At 39.6% G+C, this 15,574-nt stretch overlaps 1 protein-coding gene across 3 annotated transcripts in view; it reads left to right on the plus strand.

The window, feature by feature from the left end:
• The window catches only part of LOC131463884 (EGF-like repeat and discoidin I-like domain-containing protein 3), a 137,281-nt gene that overhangs the window by 77,141 nt on the left and 44,566 nt on the right, over positions 1 to 15,574 (plus strand). For all 3 annotated transcript variants that reach the window (XM_058635983.1, XM_058635981.1, XM_058635984.1), the window contains 4 exons: positions 1,567 to 1,748; positions 9,430 to 9,585; positions 10,835 to 10,979; positions 11,962 to 12,146. In XM_058635983.1, coding sequence (XP_058491966.1) covers positions 1,567 to 1,748; positions 9,430 to 9,585; positions 10,835 to 10,979; positions 11,962 to 12,146 — 668 coding nt within the window. The remainder of the gene's footprint in view (positions 1 to 1,566; positions 1,749 to 9,429; positions 9,586 to 10,834; positions 10,980 to 11,961; positions 12,147 to 15,574) is intronic.

The following is a 15,574-nucleotide window of genomic DNA, read 5'->3' on the forward strand; positions in this document are numbered from 1 at the left end:
ACATTTGAATGTTATGTACTACTTTTTTTTAGTATACCTGCTCTGAACATTGCCGTGACATTAGAGGGGGTTGCAATAAGAAATAAAAAGATGACATTCATCAGACCTGCCAAACAATGTAGGCAGTGTTAGCTGTCCTTCATTGAGAAGTTTCTTTGTTATGTTTTTGTTTTTAGATGGTGGGTGCTGATTTTATTTTGATCAGACCAAAAATAAGTGGAAAAAACACCATCGTGCAGCGAAAGTGCATGCTACTGTATAATCTACACAGCTTAAACCATGCTTAATTACTACACTATGTGTATTCTAAAATACCCAGGTTGCATTGTTCTGCCATCTATAAGCTTGACTGAGAGGCCGCGCTGTGAAGCTGTTTACGTTCCAGAGACACTGTAGGGAGAAGAAAATGTAATAATGTGGGGGCGTTTGCTTCCTGAGTGTTGAGTGGAATTCAAACCAGCCTTGTGTCACCCCCTCACAGCATGGAAAAACCTCTTTTTGAGCTTTCTCAAGTGAACAAGTTGCCTATTGCAAATTAAGCTTTGAATTTAATGTATATCCTGCGGAGAGACAATTTCATTCCAATTTTCACAACTGTGGAACAACTTAGCCGGGGATTTTGTGAAGACCTGCAGTCACGTTTGAAGGTGGTTTTCTTGGCATTGCTGAGACCTGAGTGATTATACCTTTGTGCAGGTTAAGTGTGTGCAAGTTTGCATGAACTTCAGATGCAGGCTAAATCTCTCAGAATCCGTTTTGTGTGTTTCCATTTGGGAAGAACTGGCAACTCTCACTTATCAACACTAACACACCATTGCGGACATGTGTCCTTTTCCTCTGCTCTGTGTTTCCTCGTATCACATGATTTTCTTTCAAAAGGCATTTTAAAAACTAGAGCACAAACAATTGTTTGTTTTGCAGAATTATACGTCCTCTCCTGAGTCCATGTCACCACAGGTGTGCCTATTTAAATACCTACGATGTTCCTGGACATAACTAATTAGGATTAAGAGAGGAAAGCAAGCTGCACAAAGAAGAAAGGACAGTGTTTTGGACATTTTTATAGCAGTTTTAAAGCATTTTCTGTAGAAAAAGAAGTTGCCACAGCTCCATGGAAGGAGCCTTGAGGACTCCTTTTCCGATGAGGGGTGTCACATGATGGTCCCTCAAATGAGGGGATTCGTATTCTTTCGACAACTGTGAGTCAAAAGCACGTTGCCATAATAGAAGCACTGGTTTTCAATCAATGATCCCCTCAAAGGAAAGGTTTCCATTGGAGGTCATAGCAAACAGCGTGGAAAGAAATGTGCAGCTCTAATGACTGCCTAGTTGTAGTGCAAGTAGAGGAGACTGAGGCTTTTGTGTCAGAGAGAGAGAAAGACAAACAAAGATGTAGAGATACTGAAGAGGAAAAATGAAAGAAGATGTGGAGGACAAAAGGACGGTACAAAATGTGGCATTTTAGAAAATCTGTATGCAGTACGTGGACTGAGTTGCATGCGTTCGAGTGCTGGGACTGTATGAAGGGTCATCTGTATCACTCTCTCTCTCCCTCTCTTCCCTCAGAATGCTCTGGACCGCTGGGCATGGAGGGCGGGATAATCTCCAACCAACAGATAACGGCCTCTTCTACCCACCGCGCTCTCTTCGGCTTGCAGAAGTGGTACCCTTACTTTTCACGCCTCAACAAGAAGGGCCTGGTCAACGCCTGGACCGCTGCCGAAAATGACAGATGGCCATGGATCCAGGTAAAGCACTGTCACGGGACACGGGACACACAAAGACACACTCTTAATTAGAAATAAATCCATTGTTTTGTAGCTTTAAATAGTTTTGTTTGACTAAAACAAACCTCCACACGACTCTCTCTGTGTTTGTCAGTGTAGCAGAGTTTAGATCTTGCCAACATTCCCATTGCTGCACACAGGAAGTGATTTGTTTCATGTCAAGACAGATTGACACAATAGCAACTGTTGCACTAGTAAAGTGTGGAGTGTGACTGAAAGCACAAAGAGGCGCCTGTGAAAAGTTTTAGAAGTGAATTCTGCTGCTCAAAAAAAAACAGCTGTTCAGGAGTTTGAGTACATAAATGTTGTTGTGTTTTGCTGGTATACAAACGCTCCCTCACTCAGACACTAGGGCATACAAATAATGTTAAATCATTCACGTTTACAAACAAAATAAGAATATTAATAACAAAAAAACACCTAAATTTGGGCACTTCAGCTTCCATTGTTTTCATTTATTTGACAAATAGTTATGGATGTAGTTATAAACTGTTGACTGTGAAAAGACAATACTTTAAAAAAAAAATCTTGATAGAGGATAATCAAGGTACTTGGTGCTTCTGCGAGGCAACAACAATAAAACAGAACTCATGAAATCATTATAGGTTGGAGACAGTTAAAGGGAAAATAAAATCACAAATGGCTCTGCCAATTAAATTTTGTTTTCTGAAAGCCTCAGGCGCGCAACTGCAAAAGGCTTACATATTTATTCAGGTTTTGAGTATAGAAGACCTTTTGACAGCTCAAATATAACAATAATTAAAGGTCAGGTCCTGAAGTGATCATTAAGATCTTACAATCAATTCTAAAACATGCTGTGAGCCTAAAGTGCTAAAAAGTCCCTAATTATTCCACACTAGTGCAGTGCCCCGTGCAAAATGTGTTTTTGTGTGTGTTTTTAGTAATTGTTGGTTTGGTGTGTTTGAGTGCTCATTGTTACTATTACACAGCAAAGGTTCACTGCGTTCGTCATCTGCCTTAGCTGCACTGCTCTACTGTAGCCACTCCCCCTCTCACTCACAGTGCTGTGTGAGTGAGAGGGGGAGTGGCTACAGTAGAGCGGGGCCGATATCTTTTGCATTACTTATCCAAACCGCGTCAAACTTGATACTGCACTTATTCTTGGTCAAGGCACCTGTCAAGTTTGAAGTCAGTCGGATCATTGGTTCGAGAAATATGCGAGTCACAGGCACACAAGCACACGGACGGACGGACAGACAGACGTTCCTGGAATTTATAGATAGATGCCAAACTTCCGTCTTCTGTACGCAACATTTCAATGCCAGGTTTCATTGTATCAGACACGGATTTAAATGAAAATGTTCTCCCTCACCTGAAATGATCTGGCTCGACTGCGTGAACACAGACCCGCACTCAAACAGCTGTGGCATATAAAACTTCTGTCGCATAAATTTGCCCTCAATGTCTCTTCCAAGGCTCCGTCGGCTGCGTGTTTCACAGTATCCCAGATAAAAAAAGAATTATGGTAATTAATAATTAAGCTACTTAAATTCATTATTGCGCAAAATAATGTTACATTTCTCACACTCGTCACTCACATCTGTGATAACACAAATGCTGACAGCAACCTTTGAAACAAGCTGCTTTCAAAAACGCTATGATATGCAGTGAGAATAAAAAAAGAGAAACATACTACACTTTGACAGCGTGGTGGAGAAACCGAAACTGTACCTAACAAGAGAATAGTAACTAGGATGACAGGGCACAAATAGATTTGGGAGAGGGAAAAAAAATGTGGGAAAAGAGAGCGAAAGTCAAAGAAACAGTCGATGTGAGTGAAAGAAGAGAAGCCTGGCACATGGAGAGGGTGAAGAAATGGAACATAAAACATTGTTTGACTTTAATGATGCCACGTGGGATGTTGCACAGGATGCTGCAGGCGCCGTGTGTTTCTACACAAGGCCCGGATAATTGGGACGTGAGTTCAGAGGTTTACAGTCATGTCAGTGTACTGGGATTATCCTAAGGAGGCATAGACATGTGCTTTTGTAGCGCAAAGTGATGCGGCGTGACTGCGTTTGCGCGTCTGCCAAGTCAAACAGGTTACACTGACAGATGACAACCCTATCAGAATAGGGATGAGGATGTTTTTTCCCCGTCTATTTCTGGTTTCCTCTGGTGCAACATGTCACGTTAGATGTCAGTCAGTTTTAGCATTGTTTTTCCCCAATAAACCTTAACACATGAATCAGCCAACTTTGAATAATTCATCACAGCGTTGCAAAGACTAAAACACACAAAACACTATTTAAATCTCTTTGTGTTTATACATCAGTTCATGTGTTCATGTGTGTCACACGTCCACATTATGTACTGTGACAATATCAGTTTTCCTCAGCCTTTGCCACTATGAGCTTGCACACAAAATTGCATTGAACTCTCAAGGGAAATATGTAACTGGTCTGACCAATATCAGGAAAGTTAAGCTCCAGCCAGCTGTGGTGTAAGGATGAAACAAGCCAGATCATTTATGAAGGTTGTGAGGGGTCTATACATAATTTAATGTGAGGCAAAATGAGTTAATTACATAATAACCAGATTCAGTTTTCCATTTTTGTGCTCACATCTGCCGGGCATGTGTGATTTATCAATAAATAAAACTAGCATAGGCTCCAATTCCATGTCTGTCTGTGGTGCTTTGGAGAGTGCAACCCTATGAAATGTTCTAGTCTGCTAGCAGCTGTGAACCAGACAGAAACACAGCATAATGGCAGTCAACAGTTTAGAGATTTTTCTGAATCCTTATCAGGCTCAAACTTGACCAAGTAGCTACAACATTGACAGCTATAAAACTTACTGTTACCATAATGTCATGTATATCAGTCTCTATATATATTGCTTTAATCACTTGCATTATTGTGACGCGCTGAAAAACAATATTTTCTTATCATAATATAATATATGTGCCCATTTTAAAAAGTTAAAAACATTTATTATCATTAAGTCTAAATACTATAATATATAATATTATAAAGTTATATTGCAAATCCCAAATGCTGTATATTGAAAAAATAAATCACAGTAAAATATTTTATTCAGCCCTGCATACACTTTTTGACTATAAAATGACAGTGGCCAACAAAGGACGCCAAAACCATGTACTGTAAATCAACTATCAATAAATCAATGAATTGAAATCACTGATTATGTGCAATAAGTAGATTACTTTGAGACTCTTTAGTCCGTCCTGGGAGAGGGATCCCTCTACTGTAGTTCTTCCTGAGGCCTATTTTTCCCCCCACACAAAGGTTTTTGTAGAGTTTTTCCTCACTCCCATGTGAGGGTCTAAGGAGAGAGGGTGTCTCTCCTTGGACTCGCCTTAGCCCTTTGTGGCTTTGTGTTTCTGATGTTGGGCTGTATAAATAAAACTGTCCATATTTACATAGGACCTTTCTAGCCTTGGTGACCACTTACAGCCAAAGACCACCCATTCATACCCATTCACTCACACATTCATACAGCACACACGTTTCATACACATTTGCATGGTGCCAGCATAGCCGTCAGGAGCAAGGTAGGGTTAGTGTCTTGTCCAAGGACACATCGGCATGTAGACTCGAGGACCGACCTTCCAGTTGAAAGACGACTCGCTCTACCACTGAGCTACCGTCACCCCTCCAAGTAAATATAAAATTAATATGTGTGTGTTTGAATCACAGTGCCACAGGGCTCCTTACTACTTTCAAGGACAGTCATCACAAGTCAAATTGCTTCTGACATGGATTCCTTATAAAACAGCACTATAAATTTGATAAAAATGTAAATGCAAAGAGCAAAACAATGTCTTTTTTTTTCGCGCTAGATATAAAACCCCTGCAAGTTGTGTTTGTCGATAGCCTTCAGCTTTCAAAAATGTGTTTCCTGAAAGTAGTGTCTGAATTGCAACAGGAAAGTCAATTCCAGGATGTTGTCAGTGGTTAATGCCGAGCAATTTCTCAGAGTTATGAATATTTTTCAGACAGAAAACACCTTGAGTTGTGCCCCTGCAAACAAGCCGTATTTCTTCTTTCTGCTGCTGCAAATGGAGCTCGGGAATAGAAATCGTTTGATGTAGACGTTCATTTTTTTTTATTATTTAGAGAGTGATACAGATTTTTTTATAGGTTCATGCATTTTACCACAGATCGTTCCACAAACACAACAACATGTACGTCTAGAAATAGGAAAGGGTGAAAGTGTAAGACTCGACTATAAACTTTGCCTTTCGGTTAAGTCTCTTTTTTTTAGCACTGTTATTTGTAGCACTTTTGAAAAGAAAACATCTCAGACAAAATGAGAGTGTGCATAAACACAATTTCAAAACTTTCTATATTTATATAACAGAATTATTATTTTGGGGAAAACAACTTGTAATGACGAGTGGACACTCTTCGATGCATACTGTGTCGAGGAGAGAGCAGATTCATTATCAGTTCTTTTGATTAAGGAGTTCGTTTTTTACAGACCCTATGGCAAACAGTTTTCTAATGAGATGGATATGACAAAACAAACATTGTGCAATATTGTCATACTGGATTTATTGCTGGGATGGAGTTCTCAAAAAAGTCAAACGCAGCTGTTGTAGTTGGTGTATAGTTTAAAATAAGTGTGTCTATTCAAAAAACACAGTATGTGTTGTTTGTGAAGGTGGAATTTGAGATGACTTAATCCCAATAGTGCTTTAGTTCTAATATAGTTAAAAAAAAATACATTAATGGTGTTATTTTTTAACACTACACACTGGTGTTGTAAAAATTCAACACTGACATGAGTTGACTAGTGTTAAATTTTAACTCTTTAGAGCAGGCATGCCCAAACAGAAATTTGGCCCCAGTCATCGTCACCATTAGCTCAGTTCGTAAGGAGTTGCGCTTTCAAACAATGGTCCCGAGTTTGCAACAAAGCAATACTTATATAATGATTATGATAGAAAAGCTATTCTTTCCCCCTCTCTGCTCAGGCAACGTCTGTGAGTACTGTTTAAATATGTAATGATAGGTTATCAGTAGCTAACCGCTAATGCTATTCGCGGACGCTAACCGCTAATGCTATTCGCGGACGCTAACCGCTAATGCTAATCGCTAACGACGCTAAATTAGCTTCATGTTTACTGCCAGTGTTTAATACTAAATACTCGTCTTACTGTGTTCACAGTTTCACAAGATTCCCATTAAACTGCATCGACCTTTATCGCCTGTGTACTGGAGTTTTGGGGGAATGTTTGAACTGATTGGAAGCAAGTTTGTGACATCAACACTATTACAGTTGCTGATTTTTGCTTTGTAATGGCAAATATATAGAAATAACATGGGAAAATGTCCATGCAGGCATGCATAGTGTATATTTGGGAAGTGCACAAAAAACAAACTATCCCAGGTGTCTTGAACTATAGTTAGGAACATATTTTATGATGAAACCAAATTATGAATAGTTGTAAATGGTTGATAAATATGTGGCCTGCTAAATTTATTTGATTTATTTGCGATTCACGTTAATTGTGTCTCAAATGAAGATATGGTTCCTTCAACCTGACACATTAAGCTCCGTGGACAAAAGGTCTGCACACTCAGGATGCTCCCAACAATGCCTCAGTCAAACAAATAAATGCATCACTATTAGGGCCGAAGTGACAGAGGTGCATTTCTGAGTGGTCATTAAAAAAATGTGAAGGATCATCCCAATTACCCAGGCAGTGGCCTTTTAGTGACAGGGCCCCTAATTAGTGCGAGAAGAATCTATCTCTATGGAGAAAACTGAGAAGAGTGGAGAAGTGCTTTGAATGAGATGGAGTGGCTCTACTGGGGCTCTTACAGGGGTCCTTATGTATAATTAACCTGAAACGTTGGTTTATGTAGAAAAAAAGGGGTGTAATTTTGAATTGTCACTTTAAATGGGTGGCAGCAACGATAGTTTTTGACAAGGTCAGTGAAAAACAGTTGTTTTCTCATTCTGGATGCATAATACTCAATATTGTAATCACTAGTATACTCAGGAGACACAACTCATTTTCCTTTCTTTTTTTGATTAACACAGGAAGAGAGTATAATGCAGAAGGCTCTGTCTATCAGTAGGAGTGTTTGCAGCCAAATATATTGGTTTTAAAGTGTATAATTTTATAGAAATAAAGACATGTCTGCACTGGAAAATGAGGTCCAGTCCCCGACGACACCAGCCTGAATACATGTTCACATTGTAAGCAAAGTTTTTGTTTGCAAAGGTTATTGACTTTTTTTGTCTACATTTTAAATATAAATAGTCCAGAAAAATTGCAGTTGAGTCTAGTTCTATTTTGGTCCGAATTTCCTTTTCAAATTCCCTTCTTCCATTTAAGGTTAATGGCCATGTGCTTGTTTTCTGCTTCCTTCACTTCTGCAGCTATGGAAAAATAGACAGTGCTGCTTATATATATGTTGTCAGAGTGTGTTTTTTTCCCTCTGAAATTGAGTTTGATGATTGAATAATTGCCAGGATTGTTTGTTTGCCTCATCATATTTTGTCAGACTACAAAAGGCCGTAAATTGCCAGTCTCCACGGTCAAATCGCTCCACTAAATCACATCTTCTCTTGTGCTTGGTGAAGATAACGGCACTGCCCAGGTTAAGTCTTCCAGAGCTATTCAATATGATGCAGTGTCTGGCTTTTGTTTCATGTTAGTGTCAGCAAAAAGATGTTATCGCAAATGTCTAATCTGTTGTTTGCACACATTAGTTTGCAAAGATAACTAGGGTTGTTTACAATACTGTGCAAACGTTGCTATCGCCACGGATGCCCTGCTGAGCCCTGTTCAAAAATCTGACTGTTAAACAAAGTCTTGCTTAAAAAATAAATGATCTAATCATCAAAAGTTCAAATTAAACAGTCGGTCCATCACAGCTGACTAAGTTGTCAGTGGGGTACCGTCGTGGCTGAGACTCTGTGAGAGTCTCTTTAAAGAATTCTTCAAAATGCTTCATTCTTTCTTCACCTTTGCCTTATTTTCATTGCAACAAGGACATTATCTGTTTTGAAAAGGTGAAACTAATCACTGAGATCATCTTGTCCTTTGCAATTTAATTACTTTGCAAGAGTTTCTTGGCCTTTATGGAAGGATCTTTTGCCAGTATTCTGTTCATCTATTCCGGTAGGTAAACAAAAAAAAAAAGATGATTACATAGTGTCAACCTCGTTAAACACACTTTGCTAATTTTGGAGAAGAAAGTCTGTGGAATAGGTGCAGTTTTAAGAAATATGTCAAAAAGCTTGCCAAAGCAAACCTAATGCCAGTGTGTGAAACATCCATTGTGCTTAGTTAATATTTATCCTATGATGTACACTAAGCAGGATCTGTTGAACATTCATCACTTTCCTCTCTCTAAACTCTTTCTTTTCCTCTTGGCTCTTCAAGCCACTTTACATTGGCTCCATATTGACAGTCTGCACAAGGCTGACAGAATTGATCTGGAGCTTGAGGATTGATTAAATGTTCCATTTGATCACAGACTCTCAGAATAAGATGGATGGCCCTGACAGAGAAGAGACAAGGGAGTGAATTGTTTCCCATGACTTGCATATACACACTTCTTGTGCACTGACTCCCACATTCACAGTGTCTGAAAAAACAATATTTCCTAATTTCCTAACTCTTTTTTTCTTGACTCCACAGATCAATCTGCAGCGGAGAATGAGGGTCACGGGCCTAATTACCCAGGGTGCAAAGCGCATCGGCAGCCCAGAGTACGTCAAGTCTTACAAAGTTGCCTACAGTGATGATGGAAAGACCTGGAGAACGTACAAAGTCAAGGGCAAAGATGACGATATGGTGAGACACACACGTGGGAGCACAAACACAGTCAGGCACAACCGTTGTCATCTCTCTACTCTAACCCCTTCTCGCTTCTCACTCTTAACACACAGACAAAGACACACACTCGTACACATGCACACACTGGAGACAAGGCACTCAGTCAAGGACAGGGTGGAGGACATGATGAGATGGCTTTTTAATTAGCTAGCACACACCGGGCCCATCTTGCTGCCCCTTACCCCTTCCACTTTTATGACTTCGAGATTGAATTTTTATACTATTTGGGGATGAACAGCCACCAAATAGGCCACACAGTGTTCTATCATTCCTGACAGCAATCCACGGCTGTCTTCCATTTGGCCGAGCCCTGAATGACCCTGACTTTCAAATGTCTACTCAAATTTATTACGCAGAATATTAGGCCTGGACTTGAATTTTAAGCTATAACTCAAAATATTTGTTGTACAGAGAGTAAAAAAAAAAGTGTGAGGCCGAGTGTAAATTTAAGGATGTGAAAAGCAAGTTAAATTATTGTCTAAGAACCTGTGAAAAAAAATGACAACTGTGAAGTAAAGACTCAAAACGTTCAAAGAATGGAATGCAATACAGTGCCTGCTCAAACCTATGTGGGTTTGATTCCTCCAGGTGCCTCCAGTGTTTCACAGCTACATTTTAACACTTAGCTTTTTCTATCATTAAAATTTGGCAACGTGGTCACACAATTTTCTGTGGGGTGACAAAGTCAGAAGAGATATATTTCATCACAAGTTTTGAATGGCTAAGTTTTAGGAGCCAAACACCTGTATTATAGCAGATTTTGTTTGCTTCCACTTTGACTTGTTGCCGGCCAGTGACGGCTCCTATTTCCCCTTATCGAATGAACACACCACTCTATCTCTAGCTTTCTCTATTCTCTGCCCCACTGTCTGCACCCTATATGTGCTCTACATCAGTCTCTCAAATCCGAGACTCTGTTATAGGCTAACTCAGGACATTTGGATGATACACTTCAGAATATCTGGCAATATAACCAGAGCACTAATTTAAAACAGAGCACCGTTATTCTAAATTACTGGCTCAAATGGTGCAAGAAATTATCTATTTTTCTTTGTAATTCTAGATCATTGACCTTGAATGACAGCAATTTGTCGAGTGTGGAGTAGACACTAGAGACAGCGCGAGATAGACTGCCACATTATACCAAAACTGATCTGCTGTACCATCATACTCACCCCATCTGCTGTTATTCCACCTCCTGCAACAGATTTTCAGAGGCAACGTTGATAACAACACTCCATCAGCCAACTCCTTCACCCCTCCCATTGAAGCCCAGTATGTGCGCATGTACCCCCAAGTCTGCAGGAGGCACTGTACCCTACGCATGGAGCTGCTCGGTTGCGAGCTAACAGGTGCGTGAGCTGGGATTATTTCATCCAACTTAATCCAACGGTGTACAAATAGTTGTGCGGTTGTAATAAACCTACATGTGACAAAGTCTAGCTTTGTTGTTGTCTCTGCAGATGCAAAATTATGATTCTATGTCACATTCTGTGACCTTTGGCATTTTGAATGCAATAGTGTGATTGAGAGATTGTCCTATATTAGCAGTCGAAGTTCCTGTGTCTTAACCCTTTAACACCTAAGCCTCAAAATGTCTGTCTGCACTTTTTTTTGCTTATTTTAACCAGAAAAAGGGCCAGAAAATGTGCTGTGAGTAAGTGCTTTTGTCCAGAATAACTTTCAATATCCTGCAGTTATTTACAATTTACTGCATGTTAAAATAGTGTATTAACAATTCAAAATGAAGATTTATTTAAAAACAACACTGTAGTTGGACATGAACACCAGATTCTGCATGTTAAATTTGAAATTTAAACGCATAAAACACATTAAAAATAACATTTGTTTGAGTCTTTGTCTCAATGTCCAAAAACCTGGTGCCCTCTGGTGACTAAGACTCTGATTTGCCGGCTTCCTGAAACAACACGAGGGAATTTACCATAATAATCACATGTTTGCTTTGATGTGTAACTTCTCAGCTTTCAGAAACCGTTGGAATTTTTCTGATAGCGCTTGGTGTTGAAGGGTTTTAAACTCATATAATATGTGAATTTATTGCCGTAGTGTGTCTTGATTAAACCTGGTATAATAGACATTATCTGCTGCCACCATTGACAATGACATTTTGAAAGAGCCAGGGTATTGCTGTCGCTTCTGAAAAACAATTGTCTGTTATATTAATACCGCATATCTGGTTCATATTCTCATAATGACATTGAGAAATAACTCCAAATTTAATGGTGGCTTTTTGCACAGCACTGTGCTTTCTTCATTTGTTGGGGTTTGTATTTTCACCGCCGTTTGTAAACTATTTGTTTTCATGGCTCCTAGGTTGTTCAGAGCCACTGGGAATGAAGTCCGGCCATATCCAGGACTACCAGGTCACGGCCTCCAGCATCTTCAGGACGCTCAACATGGACATGTTCACCTGGGAACCAGGGAAAGCCCGTTTAGACAAACAAGGCAAGGTCAACGCTTGGACGGCTGGACACAGTGACCAGTCACAGTGGCTACAGGTAAGATGTCGACTGATCTACATCAGAGATGCTGTGGCTAATGTGTAGATTAGAGTCGTGTATTAGTAGATAAAAGAACAACAGATAGCCTTGTTCTTGCAGGTTGCTGACTTTTCCACCAAGGATTAGCTTGTATTTCCCTGGAATAGTGATTGTGTACAAGAGTCAGAAATTACAGGAGCCTTTAATGCCCCTGAAAATAGATAGTTAACTTTTGCAAAGACTGAGTTGAAAATCATTGTGTAAAAGAAAAGAAGAAAGCAATATTTGTTTAAGAGTTATTTGATATTGGTCTGTCATGCAACATAACTTGGTATATAATCATTTTCTAGGGCTTAGAATCCATCCTGATCCTCCCTTATGTCCTTTAAATTGTTATATTCGTGCCATTGGCATAAAACTTTATTCCAAATGGTATTAAAGAGGTCTTAAATAGTTTGAGTTTAATTTGATTTGTACAATACCTTGGCAGGGTTTTGCAACATTTGATAAAACTGCTCTGATAATGATCCAAAATACCCGTGAAAAATATTTCACAGGGGCAAAAAAAAAGCCTCTGTTATAAAGAAGTTACATAATACATGCCAGAGGATTTAGTTATTTAATATAGGAAGATCTCAATGATGATTACAGCGTGAATTGTGAATGAATTGATCATTTATAAAAAAAAAATGTACATCTGTTAGCACGCTCTCAGTATCATTCTCGGAATCAGTCAGTAATAGATATTCATCTTTTATTTGTTCTCGCTGCCAGTCTTTGTGAATGCAACGCCCACGTGGCCTCGGTTGGCAGCGTCTATAGCACCGATATATCTGGCTGTAACCCAGCTGCTTTCTATGTCTATGTAACCGGCCAAACCATTTGTTTTCATTACAGTTGCTGATGGTTGAAAATGTCTCCTGAAAGGGACAAGACATGTCCCTAAGTGAGCATTTACTCAGCAGCCTTTTTTGCTTAACGATATGTCAGCTTAATGTAAGTTGAGGGAGTTTAACATTCGTATCAATCACGTATGCCCGCACGTAGAGGATGTTGGATTCTATTTTTCTTTTATAATAGAAGGCAGTGGTAACACTTTTTGCTTTCAGAGTGAGAAATAACTCTTCCGGTAAAACTGATAACACTTTTCTCAGGGAGTTGAAGAGAGACATCTCCTTGTTTTCTGGTTTTTGTTTCCACACCCACCACCACCAGCAGTGACACAGCTACTGTTCTGTCGTTGGACCAACTTGGTCGGCTGTTATTAGCTCTCGGTGTCTTCAGTCAGTTATGATTTTTATCACACTGAAAGGTTTTTTGTGCTTCAGGTGGAGCTTAGCCAGGTCATATCATGGCCAAAAAGCTATGGTTGAAGGAAAACCATAGCTACATGCTGATCCGACAGGAAGGGGGGGGGGGGGGGGTGCTTAACAGAGCCAGCAAGACAATCAATGGATTCCACTTTAAAGGCCAATTTCTTTGCACTTGGATTTATCTGGCTTTTGAGAAGCACATGGAAATGGTTACATATGAGTCCTGTTTCACGTTTGTTGACACCACCGTCAACAGACTAAAGGTCGGTGGTGGAAGGCTGAAGGTCATGCTGTCACATTTTTTCAACATATTTAAAGAACTCTGGGGGCAAATATGACGCAATTACACGTTATTGAACACCATGACTCTGGAAGTGAAGGTGGGTTTCGCGACAGTAATTCCTGCAGCTTGCTGCTTGTTGGCAGAGGCGCACACAGTGGCAAGAGTGGCAATTCTTGTGATCCTCTTATGCATTTGTTAAACTCCCACACTCACTGTCCTCTTTAGGCCGGTTGCCATGGCGAATAATTGATTTTTTTTAGTGGCATTAGTGAATGACTTTATGCATTTAAGATTAATGGAATTAATCAGCCCTAATGACAAATTAAGGATTCTTATAATCAAGACAACTGCTGTGGAATGAAAGCGGTGAAAAATACTTTCACCCAATTGTCAAAGTGGATTCCTCAATGCATAGGATTAGACGAGGGAGACGGCAGTGAATGTCCATTTGTATTAGTCTTTTCCATGTTTGACAAGACATTGACTATTCTCTCTCTTCTTTTCTTTTTTTATCAATAATTAATTAGCACATTGCTTTAATAAATGATGCATCCGTCCAGATAATCCGTCAATCCGTCATAGCAATTAAAAGCTTAAATACTGGGCGGTGGAACATTTGAATATAATAATTCAGAACCCAGAATTCAAAGATGATATTTGAGACATTTAACTTTTACTGCAATCCCAGTTGAAAACATTTTTTACAAACATTGAACCAATTTGGGTAATTTTCACGTGTTAGTAAAAGGTTGAGATGGAGAGTGAAATTGTTTGTGCTGTAGAGCAGCAGCGGACAATTGTCACATGATGATAGGAGACAACAAGGTGACACTGACAAAGTGTATTAGCTAACTTTTATTGAGATTTTAGACATTTACCTGGTAATTGTTGGGGATTAACCCACTTTTTTTCCAGGTTTTTTAGTCTTTTTAACTAATCTACAGTTTGGCATTGTTCGGCTTGATTCTTGTGACAGACGTCTTGCTCGTGCCTCTTCCTGTGATGGCTCTCTGACCAATCAGTGGCCGTTTAGTAGTATTGCAGCTACTAAAAAGTCTAGTCAAGTCAAGTTGAGCTAGTTGAAATGCAACATAAGTTGTTGATCCAGGTGCAAAGTATTCACACAAAAAAAAATCAGCTTACCTTCTGCCTCTCTCTCTGCTTAAACACCAGCTACTGCATTCAAATTTTGAATTTTTTATTTCCTCGTTTTCTCAATGTCTGGTGCATCATCATCACTTTTCGTATTAACATAATACATTCCTTAAATATACCGCCTCTAAAGTTTCAGCGAACGAAAAACTGTGACATCGAAGCAGACAAACCCCGAGCCGAATATCTTCCTCGACTACTACCCAAGCTAAAGCTGCTCGAGCCCGGCAAGACATGAAATTACCACAATCTTTCAAGTTGTTTTCAAGAGAGGAGCTGAATCTGACAGACCGGGCTGCCAAGCATTCCAGCTGGCATAAGCTGATTAGTTAATTGTGCACATTAACATTTCCACATAGCAAACAGAAATTGCCAGGAAAAACAGTCGCTACTTCCCAATTTCACAGTTAATGTAACATGTCCACTGCAGATAGTCTGTGCTGTTCCAGGACTGCGGCAAGTTTCAGTTTTTTTGGAGGGGTGATGATGTGGTGAGTACACCCCCCCCCCTCCGGCTATAAAGCGATAAACAAGGTTGTAATGGAGTGAGTGCATCTCTTCATCTTAATTAAGTTACTAAACACAGGCCTTTAAAACATTTTTTGTTGTTGTTAAACTTACAAAATTGGACTTCAGTTAACTTCAGACCAGCCATTTAAATCATTAAAATGCAGCCTGTAGACTCACTCCTCCTCTGC

Source organism: Solea solea, chromosome 8 (genome assembly GCF_958295425.1).
Source record: "Solea solea chromosome 8, fSolSol10.1, whole genome shotgun sequence".
In the NCBI taxonomy this organism is placed as follows: Eukaryota; Metazoa; Chordata; class Actinopteri; order Pleuronectiformes; family Soleidae; genus Solea; species Solea solea.